Below are 19148 nucleotides of genomic sequence, written 5' to 3'. Positions count from 1 at the left end.
TTCTTTCTTTTATTATCTATCCTTCCCCACCCCCCCACTCTCCTTCTCTCTTAGGGATGCTAAGCTTGAGAATACGTACTTGGGATGGCCAGCAGCCTCCTTTCCACATTGTAGAAATGACTGCTGAGAACGAAACCAGCACAGAGACAAGCTGGTCCGACATGCAGAGTCCAAGTTCTGACGGCTTTGAGTCTCTGGATCCACCCTTCACTGTGACCAGAAACCTCAGTCTTTTATAAATCGCCAGAGCACAACAGTTCTCCCCCTTTTTTCTTAAGCTTGAGTTGGGTTTTTGTCACTACGAGAGAGCCTGGACAAATACAATAGGCTAATCAACTCAAATAAGTGAATGTTGATAAGTGGGAAGGTCGAGACTTTAGTCTCCTCTAAATCTGACGCTTGTTCTAGGAGACTGACACGGTAGGCTAGCAAGTCTGTTAAAATCTTGCATGCAAAGCAGTTTACATCAAAAGTGTGTACTACTCTGTAAGCTCCTTGGACACCGGGTACCATGTTTAGATTGTCACCTCCTTTCATGAATACTCTTGCTTAGGATGAGGCCAAGGTTAAAAAATATTGATCAGATATAAAGGAAACTATTTTTCATATTTACACGTAGTACAAGTGAGACAAAGACTTGAAGGGGATGCTGAAGGTCAGAAATAGAGGGCACGCTGGTGTAGGTAATCTAGGGAGGACTTCAGATCTACCACTGACGCAAACTGCCTGGATTCTGCTCTGTGCCATCAGTCAGGAGAGCTGGGTCTACACACACACACCAGTAAGTCATTCTACAAATACTGATGGAATCTATACTGTGCTCAGCACCACGGATAGCATTTGAGTAACATGAACTCAGACACTTGGAGCTTCCAGGAAAAGAAAAGCTTAATTCTAACAACCACTTATTTGAAAATAAAGGGCTCTTTGCTTGTTATAACCCTTTTACAAAATAATGATGTGAATGATTTAATTCCTTTATCCCTTCCTCCAAATTAGATTGATTAGAAACATCGATATATACAGCGAGTGAACACAGGCCTTTACAAAGGACAAAAAATTCAAATATGCTGGTTTTTGTCTAATTGACAAAATATATATTATTTCTATTACCATACTAACTAGCTATTAAGCTGTCAAAAACAAAAACACACCTAAAGAGACATCATTAATATTTTTCATTCATTACATAACATATAGGAAAGGACATAAGACACACCTATCAAACAGTTTCTTTCTCCATAGCAAATATGAATGTATAAGATAATGACTTTGTAACTTTTGTCCACATGTGAAATTTATGAGAACAATGTAAACTGGTAAAAAACAAACAAAAATTTTGGTCTGCTACACATTTGCATTTTGAGAGGAAAACTGTTCATGATGGCGGCTGAGATCATTAAATGGGAAGAGTTCACGGCAGTATATTTCCTTTAGCATGAGGCAGACTGAAGTCACATTTTAACTGTGAGAGATCTGTGACACTTACCTGGGCTTCTGGTTTGTATATAACTTATATTCTTTCATTGAATAATCTCCTAACAGAAATGGTTGCTGATAAAGTTGAGTGGAACTGAAACAATCCTGGGACAACCCTAAGACACCAAGGCTAGTGTCTTAGTAAAATAAAAATTGTCTGAGGAATAAAATTGACTAAAGTGAGAAATACACAGATCTTAGAGCTTATAAAACAGGATTTTATTTAAATTTGTGTACAGATAAAAATTTACCAAAATTTCAACAAAAATCTAATTCAAATTCTTCCCCATCACAAAAATGGACATTATGTAAAAAAGTCATATTCTCTCAATTACATTTTCCCAGCTGGTAGATTCTGGGCAGGAAGGGAAGGGGAGAGAAGATCCTGACACTCACAACATAATTTGATCTTCAGTGATGTCTCATCTTGAAATGACTTAATTGCAGAGATTTCCATAAAAATCAGCATTCTTTAGTTTTGACACTAAAACAGATCGTTCTGCTCCAAAATCACAAATAAGGCTTCTGGCTTGATTTTTAGTGTGAGGTAAACAGTATATTCAACATTAAGGCAAATGGGAGAATACATGTCTAAGACATCCGTGTGGACCTTCCACTGTGATATATATTTTGGAATATTCATGAATTTTCTAAACATGTGTTGGAATTAGAACATTGTAAAAACTGTTGCGGTGTGTAACAGCTCTTTGTTTGAATATCTTCACTCTGCCCTTCTGATAGTGAAATGTTAAATGTAATCTTTTCTGAGTTTTTTAAGGCTTGCGATTTTTTTATTATATAGGACTAAATGTCCACCAAAATTGTAAATGAACTAGGGCCTGATTTCAAATTCTCTCTCTCTAGATACATACTCTGTTTGGCCACAGAGGCTCCCTAAAGTCAGCAAAACAATGCTTACTGAGCAGGCTTACCATGACAGAAGACTATGAGGACACAGGACATTAATTTAATAAAGACTATAAGTGAAATCAGATTATTTAGGCTGTCTAGAAATCTTATTCAAGAAAATAGAGATTTAAAATTTTTCATACAGTGATTCTCACTTATCCCCTCCCCCTGTTTTTTCCCAATGGGATAACCATTTTCTTCACAGTGATGAGAAAAACATCCCTTTTTATGGGAAAGTGGACTTCTTCCTCCAAGGGATCAGGACGAAGGCATCACTTCTTAGTCACACTGGCCACAGCTTTCTTGGCTGCATCCTCCAGGTCGACGGCCGAAGTAATGGGGAGCCCGCTGTTATTGAGTATGTTCTGGGCCTCATGAACATTGGTTCCTAGAAGGGTGGGATGATGGACAGTCACTGAAATGAAACAAGGTGGTACCCTGGGAAGTTTCGTACAACCTGAGATTACGGGATACCCGGTTGGGTCTCACTAACACAATTTAATTACAACTCAGTTTTAGCTTTTTATGATCCAGATTCGGTGATTTAGATAGATCCAGATGAAAAATTTATTTTTTTCCTCTTTTCACCTCAAATGTCTAGCATTACAAAGATACTGCATAAATTTTCTCTGGCATTTAAAAAATGGAAATAATGAGGTGTTTATTAACACTGTGAACAAAGAAAGGTAACCACTTGTTCAACTAGTCTGAAAGAGGAAAATCTTCTGAAATGGATTTCTCTTGATTGAAGAGTCTAAATACTGAATCTAAAGAAAAAGCCTCCTGTAAAAGATGAGCAAGAGAAAGGTAAATCAGGGTGTTGGGATGGTACGGAAGACTGGGAATAACACAGCAGGATGCATGGACTCATCTGTTTATAGCTGTATTCCTTTTCACCAGGAAGTGAATTAAATACAGGTTCTAATCAATGTCATTTACAGGAAAGATTATGTGACAAGATCTATATCAAGGGGTGGTCCTGCTAGAAAAGAAAATGAAAGACAGGACTTGCAAGAGACTAATAGACATTTTTTACTGATAAAAGCTAAAGTTTCTGCTGATAATCCACAGTCAAGCAGACTGAATGTGGCTTGGGCCCATACCAGAAGTCATTTGTCTTCAAGACTTCTTGAAATGAAGGGTCCAGATGGGGACCTAACCGAGATCATAAGTTCAGAGAAACTGCCCACCTATGGCCACGAATCCACTGCTTTGGAGACAATGACAATATCTGACACATGCATTTCTGCTTCCTCCTCACCTACACAACAAAAAGGGTAGAGGCCCTAAAAATGAGCATTGTAGCCTCTGATGATGTCTCCTTGCTGGCCAACTCACCCCACTCAAAGGTGTGCTTTGGCGCCTGACTATTTAACATGCAAACTGCTTTTCTGTTCCTTCAGAGTGAATAAGCTCCTAGGAGAAATGTGATAAAATTTAAGGGTCTAATGAAACATCCTTACATCATTTTCTGTGCTTTTATTTAGTTAGCAAGACAGGGCCTATCTATAAACAAAGACCTTGAAAAAGAGGCCTCAGAGGACCTAAGAGTGCAAATAAAAAGGAAGTGCTCGGTCAGAAAGTTTCATACAAAAAGGCAAAGGCTAAGTTAAAGATGAACAGTTGGACTGAAAAGGTGATGGAGCGACTGTCCCAGGACCCTGGGTCCACCAAAGCAGTGCTGAAGGCGACACTTGGCACTGGGTCGTTGGTTCAAGTCTTCTTGCTGCTGCTTGCCACAGGAATCTGAGGAATGGCCTCTCAGGAGAGCAACAACTCAAAGGGCAGGGCAGTTGTTAACTGAAATCCCTAGCGTCTCATCCTGGCTCTGCCGTGTACTAGTTGTGTAGTTTTGGGTAAATCATTTACTCCTTTGAGCCTCAACTTTATCTCCAGACATAACATTATCATCATCTGCCTTATAACTAATATTCATGAAGCATTTACATATGCCAGACGTAATGCTACATGACTTACACGCAGCCTGTGAAATCTTTACAATGACTACGCCTAGGTCCTATTGTCCCTATTTCACAGATGAGATAACTGAGGCACAGAGAGGTTAAATAACTTTTCCACAGTCATACAGGCTGTAAGTGTCAGAGATGGGACTTGAACCCTGTTCTCTCTAATTACACAACCTTAAATGTTCTAAAGATATGCTGGTCTGTTTCCCTGTCTGTGAAACAAGGATAATAATGCTGATAGGATGGGTTGCAATGAGAAGCAAATGAAATAATACATGTGAACATTTCGTAAATGGCAAGGTATCCGCGGCAGACCTGGCTGGCTGTCCACCCCAGATTCACGCTCCTTTTCTACAGAGGAGAGCCGTTACTGGGAGGAAGCTGCCAGACTAGGAACTGCGTTTTCCAGGCCCCCTTTCATCTAGGTGGGGCCGCGTGACTGAGTTCTGGCCAGTGGAGTGTGAGTGGATACTGACACGCCCATAAAAATCTCCAGTGGGACCCTCCATACTGTCTGTTTTCCCTGTCTGCTTTCTGGAATGTTGCCAACTAGAACAACACTGGAAGGCACCTTTTTAAAGATGGCAATGCCTCCATCAGCATGAATGACTGTAGAGCAGAGCACCCCACTCACTCACCCTCTCAGACTTTATATGAATAAGAAAGAACCTTCTATTATGTTAAGTCTCTGACATTTCAGCATTTATCTGCTGTTACTGGAGTTAACATTACTTTAACACAGTACTTTGTAAATGTGGTAGGCAGCTTCTAAAACGGCTCTTAAATGACTGTTCTCCACCTCCTGGTGTTCACGTCATTGTATAATCCTCTCCCCTTGAGTGTGGGATGGATCCACCAACTTGCTTCTAATGAATAAGATATAGCAAAAGTGATGAGATGTCATTTCTGAGACTAGGTTACAAAAGCCCGTGACTTCTGTCTGGCTCCCTCTGACTGTCCGTTTGTTCTCTCTGATGAAGCAACCCACCATGCTGTGGGCTGTCCTACGGAGAGGCTCACGAGGCAAGGAACTCAAGGCAGCCTCCAGCCAAAGGTCAATGAGGACTCAGGTCTTTGGTCCAACAACCACCTGAGTGTGCCTGGGAGTGACTCCTTGGTCGAGCCAGGACTTGACAGGAGCCCTGGCCCACCCCTTGACTGCAGCCTTGGTAAGAGACTGAGCCAGAGGACTCAGCAAAGCCACACCCAGATTCCTCATCACAGAAACTGTGAGATAATCAATGTTCCTTGTGTTAAGCTGCTAAATTTCAGAGCAATTTGTTACACATTGCTACTTAACTAACACAGATACAAAGATCCATTATTCCATTAACATAACCTCAGTGTGCATTTTGATTCATTCGGTAAAGTTTCAGCCAAGCTCCCAGAGGCTGAAAAGTAGGACAGAGGGTAGGGGTGCGTCAGGTGTTGGACACCAGGCTAAGGAATTCAGACATTAATCTGAAGGCAGGCCTTTCCTGTTGTAACGACACAGTATGGAGCAAAGCCCTGACTGACACAGAAGTGAATTGGTCTTTGGACCAGAAGGTGAATGGAAGTTAAATTAAATTTCTCTCTCCGTCACCAGAGACACAGACTAGAATTCCCTCCCCAACTGTCCTCTAATCTGCCAGGGAAGAAATCTAAGTTAGGGTACAAAAGGCTCCTCTCCATCTTCCTTTCTCTTCAGAGTGCCCTCCAATCTCACACACAGCTCCCAAGACCCCCAGGCATCACCCCAAGAGGCAGACTCATGGGCCCGAACATTCCTCATCTTCTGACTCTATCCGTGCTCAGTGCGAGTCCTCCTGTGGGCACAGATCTTACCCAGCCCTGTCAAGCTCTCTGTAACTGGAGTGATAAAGGCATTGGTAGTGCTAGTAGCAGTAACAGCAGCTATCACTTAGCATGTGTCACACATCGATGTGGGGTCCTAAGTGCATTAGCTCATTTCTTCCCCAATCACAACCCCAAGATAGCTACTATTACTATATTCCCTCTACAGATGAGAAGACTGAGGCACCAACTAGTTAAAGGGTAAAGTCTAGCTAGTATGGCTAGTAATGGCTAGGACTTAGTGGAATGATCATTCAAGGTGATCTCTCACTGGTTTGAATAATTTCTGGAACTAATGCTTGAAACATTCTTTCTGAACCTTGAATAACTCCTTCTCATGATTTTGTAAATATAGGTCATGATAATAATGTTGACAATAATACAAAATCTCTACATTTTTGCGGTTTATGAAGTCCACCGACATTACTTGATTTGACCTGTACAATGACCTTGTGAGCTGGCTGTTTATAAATCAGCTCTTTTTCTTTTAGCCGAGAGCACTGAGGTTTAGTGACTGACAGGATTCAGTCTCAAAATCCTTTGCTCTTCCCACACTATTTTGATTTTCTGGAGACTCTTGTTTGGCATTTAAAATCTGTAGCACTTTCCCATGCATGAGATCATCTGAATCTCAAGGATGCTATAAATTATTTAAGAGCAAGGATCACGTACAACTAGGGTGTCTGCTCTTTCCAATTTCCCCTTCTAATTAAACCTACCCTACCCACTGTCTCTTGCTCCAGGAGGCACCAGAGAGTGCTCTCTGAAGACATCCATTGTGGCCAAGACATCGACTGCTCCTGATCTGAGGGTGGTCCAAATACAGACGTTGGTCATTAGCTTGTCCGGTTAGCTTCACTCTCCTGAGAACCTGACGGGGTAGGTACACCTGAAACAGAAAGCAGGAGCAGGAAAAGGGCTTACCAGCCACACATAAGCAGGCAAGAGAAAGGCAGCCCAAATGTGCTGAGAGCAGTGGAGTGAAGGGAACAAGAGCCAGAGGGCTGCTCCTGAGGTCAGCCTCCGACTCACATCCTGCTCCTTCACTGTGGATCCTGCCCACTCTGAGAACTGTCTGTCCAGTTTTGCCTGAGTTCCCTTCCATGTGTATGGATGAAATAAGCTTTTGACCATTTAATTTTTTTGAGACAACTTAAATGCAACTCTTCCTTGCAACCAAGTAGCCTACTACATCAGTTCCTTAATTAACACCCTCTTCAGCACCCAACTAAGTACCAAATATTCCCAAGGGGAAAAAAGGACTGATTTAGAAATCCATTAACCTCCAGACATGCTGGGCCTTTGGCCTTGCGGTACCCTCCACTGGGAGCTCTGCTGTCCTCTCCGCTTGGCTGATACGCATACCTTCAGGAGCTATCTCTTTAAATGGCATTTCTTTCAGGATGCCCTCTTGTCACCACCTCCCAACCGCCAAACTAGAGCAGGGGCTTGTAAAATGAGCTTCCAGAGTACCTTGGACTTCTAGAATCATAGCACTATTGGGATTGCTTACTGACGTTTCTCTCGTCCCCCCTAAACATAAGCTTCCTGAGGGCTGACTTCTGTCAGGATTGCTGACCAGGAGATCTCGGCGCTTGGCACAGTATCCGTCTGTCACATCAAATGTACTTGTTGATGGACTGAATAACCGTGGATGGACTCATACATACAAAGTGTGCCTGAGGAGGTGAAGTGGGGGGTGGGTACTTTTCTGGTCACCTAGCTGGCCCAACACCCCAAAGTAACCTTTTATAGGGTTGAAACAGAAACCCCAACTGGCCTGAGGGAAAATAAGGAGGGACCATCCCTGAGCTTTCTCAGGGTTCTCCAGGGGCTTTAGCGATGACTTCTTTCTCTAAAAGGGGCCACGTGGCAGCTGGCTGTGTTCAGTGCCCTTGAGTGAGGGCTTGAAGCTGCTGCCATGTCTCTCCGCCCAGCAGCTCCACGTGCCCCAGACAAGTGAGGCCTTGCTCACAGTTAACAACCAGCAGGCGGGGCCAGGATAAGAGAGGACAGGGAGCAGCTCTCCAGAAAAACATAGCCCTTCTCTCCTTCCAGCTGCTCCTGTAGGGCCATATCAAAACGCCTAATTGCTTCATAATTCTAGGATCCACTAAAGTGAATTTTAATTATACTCCCAGTTACACTTTAATTACAGCCTTAATTATTAAGCATATAGTAGGCATGCTCAGAACCAAGCAGTTTTGGAAGGGGTCCTCACATTGAAATAGGAAGCTCAGGCATAGGGCTATGAGGAGAAATGGAGCACAGACAGAGGGACTGTGGCCAGATGAAAGTCTGTCAAACAGGGAGGGCGGGGGTGAGAAACAGAGGCAAGGAAGAGACAGAGAGAGAGACATACACACATGCACAGAATGAGACGAGACAGAGGCAGCAGAGTCAAAAAGAAAGAGACAGAAAGAGAGCCAGGAGAGAGACACAGAGAAAGAGCGACAAGAGATACACAGAAGGAGAAGGGGAAAGAGAAAGGATGAGAGAGGGAGACGAGACTCAAACAGACAAGAGATGGGGAGCGTGAGGCAGAGTGAGGGGTAGAAGAAGAAAAGGAAGAGGAGAGAGAGAGCAGAGACACAAGAAAAGAGAGAGAGAGCCATGAGGAAAACCCAGAGAGGGACAGATGCATGAAAAGAAAGAGACAGGAATTGACAAAGAGTTAAACACCGAGAGTGAGGAAAAAAAATGAGCTTGCCAAGTCCCTTCACACCAGCCCCTACCCTGACCCTGCCAGCATCTCCCTCCCTGCACCCCAGCTGGCTCCTCCCAGGATGGCAGGGCTGTGGACAGGTCGGGGAGAAGCAAAGCCAGGGCCAGCCCTGCTGCCCACCGACCCTGCTAGGTTAGAAACTATGACTTGCTTCCAGGTTCCTGTTGAGAGAGCAGCTGGAAGGGGAAGTGGGAACTCACAGAGAAGAGGGTTAAAACAGAAAACAGCAGCCACGGAAACGAGGTCACCAGAAAAGAGAAGGAGAACAGAGGAAGCCCTGGGCAAATGCTTGCTAGTTTGTGGATTCCTTTTGTTAACAATATTAGGTGAGTAATTAGGTGAGTATTTGAGGTTAGTTTCTTCTTGATTCACCAAGTGGCTGACATCGACTCCCTATCCCCTTCCCCGACTTCATTTCTAAATAGAAACCATCATAGGTACTTTAAACTCCGACATGGAATTAAGAGTTCCAAAGAGAGTGTTTACGCCTGTGTACCCAATTACAAAGGAAATTGATCTCTTCCCCACATTTAAATAGCACTGCTGACATGCTCTAATATTTATTAACTGCTGCATCGCTTTTTAATGAGGCTGCAGGACAACACTTTTAATAACCACCTGTACAGATAACTGATCAACTCACGCTGGGCGAACTTCAGGCACTTCTGAATATCTGCCTGTTGACAGCCACTCAGCTAAATGCTTATCTACCACGGCAGGCCTTCAAAACGGCAACGCACAGAGAATCAAAGGCAAGCAATTTTAAAATGAAATTTGCTCTGCTGGTAGAGAATATTATTAAAAATATAATAATTATTATTAAAATCTCAAAAATTCATCACCTCTTCCGTATGTTTTACCACTGACTTCCTGCCACTGGGTGGAGTGAGAGAGCTGTAAACAGAGATACAAGGGTAATTTATCAACATTTGTTCTTTGCTTTCATTACCTGTGAGAGTAGATAATGGTAGTGGACGCAAATTACAGGGTTTTGTTCAAAAGGTACAGCCCCTCCCCGCCCCCTAGGCCAGCCTTTTAGCTCAGGGCTGTCAAGAAAACCACTCTCTATTCTGGAAGTGTATAGAAGCTGTCTTTTTTTTTTTTTTAAGATTTTATTTTTTTCCTTTTTCTCCCCAAAGCCCCCCGGTACATAGTTGTGTATTCTTCGTTGTGGGTTCTTCTAGTTGTGGCATGTGGGACGCTGCCTCAGCGTGGTCTGATGAGCAGTGCCATGTCCGTGCCCAGGATTCGAACCAACGAAACACTGGGCCGCCTGCAGCGGAGCGCGCGAACTTAACCACTCGGCCACGGGGCCAGCCCCTAGAAGCTGTCTTTTTAAAGTTGTTATTTTAATATGAATTCAAGTTGTTTTTTAAAGAACACAACAGTTAGGACTTAGTATATACTAGGTACAATAAATGTTTGCTGGATATATGAGTTAAGGGGTTCTCAAACATCATATCACCTTCATCTTCAGAGCAACCCAAAAGTCGACATCATTTTTACCCTCATTTTACAGATGACACAACTGAGGCACTGAGAAAGCTGAGGAACCTGCCCAACATCCCCCAACAAGTCAAAGGGTGAGCCACGACTAGAGCCCAGAACATAACACCATGCAGCCTGGCCTCTTAGTGCTAGAAGGAATCCTGGGGATCCTTTAGAATAAGTCTCTTGTTTCCACTAGAGGAAACTGAGGCCCAGGGATGTTTGATGATTTGCTCAGGTCAAACAACCAGTTAAGCAGGACAGGTCTGACCTGGTCTGGTGTTCTGAATCCAGCCCACTGCCTCTTTTGGTACCACCTGTGAGCTAAGAATAGATTTTACATTTTTTAAATAGTTGGGAAAAAAAAAATCAGAAGAATAATATTTTGTGATACATGAAAATTACATGAAATTCAAATTTCAGTGTCCATAAATAAAGTTTTGGTGGAACACAGCCAAAGTGACTCATTTGCAGATTGTCGATGGCTGCTTCTGAGCTACAAAGGCAGAGCTGAGTAGCTGTGACAGAGACAGTACGGCCCATAGATCCTAAAACATTTTGACCCCTGCTCTAAGTAATTGTATCTTTTTTTTTCCCTCAAGAGAGGGGAGGTCAACGGAAACAAAACAAATTCTATAAAGTAGCAGATTCCTCCTAAAATGTTCACTGCCTTTGTGTCCTTGCTCCTCCTTTGTTATTCTCGTCAAGTGACAATCAAACGAAGGAGGTCCATTTTCTTGGTGGCATGTAAATTTAGATAACTTATCACATTTCTTTTGTCTTATTTTCGCACCGCTAGAAATGGAATAATTCATCGAGGATCAGAGGTCAAACTCCTGCTGATTCAGCAGCCCTCACTTGTTTAAGATGACAGGCATCCAATGTGTACCACCTGGCTTTGCAAACTGGAGCAGCCAACGGAGTCCTCCTATGTGGTCGCAGTTGAGTTATGGACAAGAGCTTAGATAATATTCATAGCTAACATTTATTGAGTGGAGGACCATTCTGGGTTATTTTAAAACTCATCTGCACCTTACAACAACCCTCTATAGCTTCCATATTTTTATCTCATTTCCCAGATGAGGGAGCTGAGGTTTTAAACCTGGTTCTGTTACCGACTGGCTGAGTGACCTGGGAAAGCTACCACAGTTGGATAAGTATCTAGTGAAATGCTGGCATCCCTCACATTACATAAAAATTAAAGATGATATAAGATGTCCTGGGGCTGTATCCTGTGCACACTTATTTTCCTCAATGATTTCTTCTCCCATGGAAAGAAGAAACTGATGACCAGGCTGTAAGCCTGACAGTTATTCCTATGAGGACAGCAGGAGTCACCAACGCCAGTGGTAGGCAGTCGATGGCTGGTTCTTCTCTACAATGTTTCAAAGAATGTTGTGTATGTGCTTACGATTGAGGAAACAAGGTTTAGGACCAAGTCTAACGTATATTCATTGAGGGCTCATGCTAGGTGCTCATGCTTTTGCTTTCAACTATGTTAAGCCTCAAAAAAGCAACATATATATTAAGGTAAACCAAAGCAACAGGAGGCTTAATATTAAAGTAGAATGGAATGAGCCCTCTGGCAGGCAAGAACACTCTACATTGCTGTACCTGCTAGGGATAGAACCATTCTTTTAAAGAAAGAACATTCTGTATGCCTAAATATCTGTGTGGACTTTCCTTTCATATCTTCCTTGAGTCTACCCTATGGCTTTCAACCCAAGTATATTCTAATTTATGGGTGATTCCAGGAATTTTACAAAGGTAATTTTGGCAGTGAGACTTTTGTCTGAAATGCTGACTTTGGAACCCTACTGTTGCCTAAGAAGTGACATCCCTGCATCACTGTGCATGATTCTGTACTTATGTGGGGGAAATGAGCTCATTGCTAATGTTTTCCTTGAGAAGAAGTTCGATTCCTAATATTCTTAATATTGACTGTCAAATTCTTCTTGACTTTTACAAAACCTTTAAGAGCTGAGAATGGAGAGATATTTAGACACAAACACCATGGGAGTTCCCAGAATTCTAGGTCTTACTTACTGCTGGCTTCTTCTCTACACCAGGTTGTAAACCATGTCCCACTGTCTGTCTTTGGAAAAAAGATTTATTGTGGCACAGCCACATCCATTCCTTTCTATCTTGTCTACACTGTTTCTGCACTACAAGGGCAGTTGACTTACTGTGACAGGGAAAACATGGTTTGCAAAACCTAAAATCTGACCCTTTACAGAAAAAGTCTGCAGACCTTTGCTCTACACAATCCAAATTTTTGGCCCTGTCGCTGTGGACGATAAGAACCCAGCCTCATTTGGTGCTTTCCCAGCTTGCAGCCCCCACTTCCTACTTCTGACAGAATGGGAAGCTATATTTCTCAGGAAGAAAATTCTACTTATTTCTGCTTTATTTGAATCAACAATGGCAAATACTTGGCTCAAGTGCCCCCACTCTCCTTTCTCATAACTGCGGTAGACAATAATGATCATCAAACTCTTTTCCACTGAGCTAGGAGACAGCCTCAGCATCTTTCTTGGCACAACAGTGCAGGCACCCACTGCCAATAAATTGAAGGTGGCACAAGATGAAAGCTATTTGTCCTCCCTCTACTAAAACATTCTCAGGGAGTCTTTCCACCTAGGTAGCTCTGACTTGGACAGCCTCAAGGTGGCGCTCTCTGGGAGAGTCTTAATAACAGGACACACTTGTTACCTGTAAAACAGCACAGACCAAATCGACCTGTGTGTCTCTCCCCTAATAGCAATGTGCTCTCTCTCTCTCTGATGGCAGATCAAATATGATTTCAAGTGTTACATAAGCAAACTGAGGCATGAAAAATGAACTGACTGGTCATTCAGAAAATATCGAGGGAGCAGACGACAGTGCTGTGATGTTCCAAGCAGGACTCAGAATATGCCAGTGCCCGGACAGGCCGGGCTCTAAGACCTCTCCTTATTAAAGTGCCCCTCCCCCAGACTCTGCTCAGGAAACAACTTCAGGCTCTTGCCTTTGAAGGGAGGACCACTGCCTAGACAGGGGTGGGCACCTGACCAAAAGGCAGGCCATTCCCAGGGCCAACTAATGGCCTGCGATGTGCATTAGAGGGGCATTTCCTTCCACACAGAGGGGCAGTCATTAGCATGACGCTCTTGGTCTCTTCTCTGATTATCAGTGGCTCTGGGGCGTCTGTGGAGAGACTTATCTGATTGGAACGTTTGAAAGGAGACAGTTGGCGTATGTAGCCCAGCCCCTTCCTCTGCCTCTCCTTTTCAGTATGCTGCTCACAGTGAGCCCAGGTCATCCTCTGCCTCTCAGGGTCCTGCCCTGGGGGTGGGAGGCCTGCCCAGGTCCAATAGTGCCCAGACTGAGTGTGTAAGGCTGCCTAATTCTGGGGTTTGGAGAAAGGAAGCTCAGTGTTGGCACACCATAAGGTGCCTCCTTCACTTTCTTCTTTATCAGTGATGAAGGTGATATTTTGGTCTCCTTAGTCCTTTATCTTATCTCTTACCAGGATCAGAACCTAGATGGAGAAGAATCTGTTGGGTCCCCTCAAAGACCCCAACAACATGGCCTGGTCGGATGGGCTGTGGACAACAGGAGTGACAGCTATTAGGTAAGCTTAATAGCTTGACAACCTGTGAGATCTGGACTTCTAGGGAACACAGCGGGACCAGGCTGGCCTTAGCGAGAGGTCGAGCAGGAAGAGGCACAAAGAAAGAATGAGAGGGAGTGAGTGAGTCAGAGTAGCGGGCTTTCCAGGTACAATTCCATTAAAGCCTTACAGTAAACCTCCTTTTTCTTTTTTTGAGGAAGATTAGCCCTGAGCTAACATCTACTGCCAATCCTCCTCTTTTTGCTGAGGAAGACTGGCCTTGAGCTAACATCCGTGCCCATCTTCCTCTGCTTTATATGTGGGATGCCTACCACAACATGGCTTGCCAAGCAGTGCCATGTCCGCACCCGGGATCTGAACCAGTGAATCACGGGCTGCCAAAGCGGAATGTGCACACTTAATCGCCGCGCCACTGGGCTGGCCCAAACCTCCTTTTTATTAAGGTGCTCAGAGAGTCTCAAGTCATCACATCCAAAAAAAAACCCAAAACCAAAAAAATGCTGCATAATGCAGAGGCCATCTTCCTTAAAGACGCCCTTGTCCTGTAACTACAATGATTACTTTCTTAAGGTGCATTAGAAGGCAATCTCTTATGTAAGGCCGCAGATGTCCAACACAGCATGAATTCCAGTTACTCACAGGAACTATTAGGGGCAAAATGAAAACCCAGAGTGTCAAATATAGTACATTATTTGTCTTGAACCTTAAATATTAGATCTAAAAAAGCTTTAACTAGACTAATACTTTAGGTTAGGTCCTGTGAGTCTTCGTCTAACGTTTAAGGGCAGCAAAGTTTAAGCATTCAGAAGTGTTTATTGATTTAGACAATGAGAGGATTTAAGGCTTTATGACAAAACAGGAATGTCTCCAATTTCTCATTTGGTTTAACCTGATGACGATGAATTAAACACTAGGGAGGAACAACAGGCCGAAGATGCTGGTGATGAAAGGGAGGAAGGCCACAGATGTCAACGTGAAGTGAAATGGGTCCCAGAAAGGATACAGCCACAGGGACAGTGATGGAGTGAGGAGGTGAAGAGAGGCAAACGGGCACTAGTGAGGCAGAAAGTAAGGTGAGGAATGGGATGTGCAGAATACGGGGAGCAGAAGAATGGGAAAAGAAGGAAGAATGAGAATCAAACACAAAGAGGAAAAGAGACGGTCTTTGACAGAACATCTGATCCCTCTTCCAGGAACCACATTCCCAGTGACAGCAACAACAGAACTGAAAGTGGAGAGAAGGGAAACATGTGCTCAGAGAGGCAGAGGGTGGAGGTGGGTCCATCTCACCTTGCAAGGGAGCAGGGATTGAGAAAGGGAGAGAAGGTGAAAACTCAGTACAGAGCACAAGTTGGGGAATGTGCAAAGAGGCCAGGGGCTGTTAACAGACACAGAGCCAGACCCCTGGTCCTGCTGGGCGTCTGCATTCGCTCCGCCCAGGATCATTCCACCACTCGGCTGGGAGTCCCTTATGCTCTGTTGACTCTGGGTGTACGCAGCCAACACAGGGTTCAAACATGCTGAATGAAAACTTTCCCAAGCTACTCAGCCACAGTCAATCTGCCAAGGCTGCCTCTTTGATGGGAGTCAAAGGAGTAATTACTGCTCTCCTCTCTTGGTCTCAGACCCCGGCATAACTGAAGACCTGCAGAATGGACAGCTGCCAAGTATATGGACGCAGCTGAGAGCTCTGTGGCGGTCTTTTTTTTTTTTTTTTTTTTTTAATATTTTATTTTTTCCTTTTTCTCCCCAAAGCCCCCCAGTACATAGTTGTATATTCTTCGTTGTGGATCCTTCTAGTTGTGGCATGTGGGACGCTGCCTCAGCGTGGTCTGATGAGCAGTGCCATGTCCGCGCCCAGGATTCGAACTAACGAAACACTGGGCCACCTGCAGCGGAGCGCGCGAACTTAACCACTCGGCCACGGGGCCAGCCCCTATGTGGTGGTCTTTTAACTTTAATACTTGGACATTTCTTTTCCACTGTAGCAGACCAAAGCATCATGTTCGCAATTTTACTGTGTCCATGCTAAGAAGGCCATTTGATTTGCACTCCTCTGGTTGTGGCTCTAATTTGTCAGTATTTCAGAGAGCAAGGATACGGAAGTGTTCACACAGAAGGGGTGCTGGTGCCTTGGTCAACAAAATAAAAGAATCAGAATACAAAGTTTTGGACTTAGAGACGCTTACATTCTCAACAACTTTAGAGAGAGTTTATGGAATGTTAGAGAGACTGGTAAGGATAAAGAGGGGGACCAGAGGGGACCCTTGTTTCTAAAGATATTTGACAAAAAGGGAAGCAAAATATGTATGTTGCTGAAACAAACCGTTTCCTATTAGATGGAAAAATCAAAATGAGAAGATCTGGCTAAGAGAAACAGGATCCAATCTAAAAACTATCTAGGCTCATTATTATTTTTTTATGAATTCATCATGGAATCACAATGAGCACCTAAGAGAAAATCAAATTCCTCTTTGGGCACATTTGAGGCATAGAAATTCGGAGCATATTTGCCGCAAATTTAAGTAGGAGAATAACAAAGAAAGAGGAATTCTAAAAAAGAAGTTCCATGAAGACGTTGGCAGATTCTGATCTAGAACTGTAAAACCACTCATACAAAATCCAAAGCTTGGGCTAAAACCCATTTGCACACTGAATGCACTAAGCTGTCAATAAATGTCTGTACACTTCTCAACAGTACTATGAGTTGGGCTGAATTAACCATCTAGGTCATTTTTGTGTCAAGTATGTATACATTTCAGAAAGGAAAAAAATAAAGCTCATTTCAGATGATTTGTTCTTTATTCATGCCAGAAATAACTGCCTACAAAGGCTAAACTCCCTCCCAAAATGCGGTTGTTCAATTTACCCAGGAATCTTTTAAATAAAAATAATCCTGTGTCTCAGCTGGTAGGTTCTATTCTGATAAGGCAAGTAAATACATGTAATTATAAAGTTACCATTTTCAAAGAGGAGAGTAATCCTTTCCTTATCCACTGGTAAAACAGCTTGTAATTATTATACAGCTGAGAACAAAGATTTGTCCACAAAATCCCACTAAATCAAGTCTGATTTGATTGATTAAAACTTTTCTCATCAGGACATTTCTAATACACCGTGTGTGGCAACAGAGTCTTTAAAATGTGGGTCACAAATTGTTGAAAGTTATGGCATGGATCCTGGATCTTCCAAATGGTCACATAACAACCAAGAGGGACCATCTTCTTTATTTATAGGAAAGAGATATTACTAACAAAACATATTGTTGGGCTTTTGAAATGTCTGTTATCTCGGCCATTAAAAATCTCACATTTGTTCAGACTATATAGCCATGCGTCAAAGTGCTTGAATCTTAGAAAGCATTCAATAAATGTTAGAAATAATAATTATTTATTATTGTAATTGAAACTCTGGTAAAATTTTTCTATCACACTCAGTTTTTATGTGTCACTCGGCTTTATCATGGATGCTGGGATAAGGGACACCTCTTTCTCATCTCATTTTCATTAGATAAACCATGGTGTATGTTCTGGAATGTGAACCAATTTTAATATGAATATGAGTAAAGATAATTGAGAAGCTCATCAGCTAAAAAAGAAAGTATGGTGTTATGTCAAGGCAAATAGAAACTACCACCAGAATTGTCCGAAATGTTCCTGCCTCTTTGTACCGCTTTGTCTTTCTCTGTCACGAAAGACAATGAAGAGTTACTCTGTTTAGAAGAACAGAAGAAACCAAATCATACTCTAAGGCTGGGTAAAATATAACTGAATGTGGAGAGATCTGTAGGAAGAGCAGAATTTATGTTCCAACCCAGAGGAAAGCAAACGAAAAATTCAGATTGAGTATAAGAGAAATTCCTCAAAGGGCCCTGTAGTTAGCAACTTTTTCCCCACTGGAAGCACCGAGAACCAGACTTTCTGTGATGAGAGATTTTTGTTTTGAGTCAGTTTCTCATTTTAACTGAGCTACTGCAGGGGAACAATTTCCAGAGCAGCAAGCCCTGAGTGCGGCTTACTGGGGGCCTTCGGAGTGGGGGTGACATCATTTGTCTTTCACACCTCTCCTTGGGCTGTCCCCTGAATTCCCACTTCCTACCTCCACACACATTGTGTCTGATATTATAGCTTCATCTCAAACTAAGGATGACTACGCCCTAATGTAACACTCTCCCACGCTGGGGAGTGCCCACTTCTGACTTTCCCAAGTCCACTAACTATGCCATCGTTCTCCTGGTCGTTAGATTTAAAATTCTAGGTCCCCCTTTTTCTCTCATCTCTTTTTCTATCTCTGCTCTTGTCTCTAACGCCACTGTTACTTCTATATGGCAATCCTGCTTGGGTTTTAGATTCTATCCAATGTCATAGACTCGGGCTGCTAGCTTGATTTTCCCACTGTGTTCTTTTAGCCATAACATGTTGCTGGGAAGCCATTACCCATGCGAGAACAGCCTTCTGATCTAACCTGTTCCTGCGTTTCAGTCTTTACCACTGTCATGATCCCACTACCAACTCTCAAATATGAAACAGATCTGATGACTTGCTTTTGATCCTCTACCAAATTTCCTCCTCCTTTTCAATGAATCAAATCTTACTTATTTCCATGCTCAACTTGGAAATTCTCCTTTTATAATATTTCTTTGCTAACTCACATCTCCAAATGTACTATAATTATAGTAGTCAATAATGAGTAAGCTTTAAAAGGGGGGTATGCCAATGAAAGAGGGCTGAGCTACAAAAGGCACTCAGCTTAAGGGACACGTACATTTCCTAGTGTAAAGAACACTGGCTTGGTTTGTGTTAGTTCCCTTCCATAGGGTCTTTAAGGATAATGTCTCCAAATTTCTGCATTTTGTCACCTATGATCAGCGCCAAAAGTAGAGTTGGAGCAGAATACTTCATCTTTCCCTAGTTTATTATGCAAGACCAATACAATTTTGGGGAGGGCTGTTGGTTTCCCAGAAATTACACATATAGATATTAATGAGTGTTCTTGATATCACCACATTGAGTGTGAGAACCTGTATCTATCTAAGGACATTTATCACACAAGATGCCAATTCCCACAAGAGGAAGAAAAAAACACCAGCTAAGACTCCAGAAATGCCAAAAGCCCTCCTGCTTCTTCTCTC

The 19148-nt window shown here is 43.0% G+C and overlaps 1 protein-coding gene and 1 long non-coding RNA gene across 2 annotated transcripts in view; one reads left to right on the top strand and one right to left on the bottom strand.

The window, feature by feature from the left end:
• Nucleotides 1–1676: 1676 nt before the first annotated feature.
• Nucleotides 1677–19148, bottom strand: part of SUCLG2 (succinate-CoA ligase GDP-forming subunit beta) — a 260077-nt gene continuing 242605 nt past the window's right edge. The window contains exon 11 of the mRNA XM_023620105.2: nucleotides 1677–2776. Within this exon, the coding sequence (XP_023475873.1) occupies nucleotides 2661–2776 (116 nt within the window). The 3' untranslated portion in view covers nucleotides 1677–2660. The remainder of the gene's footprint in view (nucleotides 2777–19148) is intronic.
• Nucleotides 8961–19148, top strand: part of LOC138918216 (uncharacterized) — a 30447-nt gene continuing 20259 nt past the window's right edge. Inside the window, exons 1-2 of the long non-coding RNA XR_011427257.1 lie at nucleotides 8961–9242; nucleotides 13916–14017. This is a non-coding gene — a long non-coding RNA (uncharacterized lncRNA). The remainder of the gene's footprint in view (nucleotides 9243–13915; nucleotides 14018–19148) is intronic.

This window comes from Equus caballus, chromosome 16, assembly GCF_041296265.1.
Source record: "Equus caballus isolate H_3958 breed thoroughbred chromosome 16, TB-T2T, whole genome shotgun sequence".
Taxonomy (NCBI): domain Eukaryota; kingdom Metazoa; phylum Chordata; class Mammalia; order Perissodactyla; family Equidae; genus Equus; species Equus caballus.
This window is presented reverse-complemented; position numbering and strand designations above follow the sequence as displayed.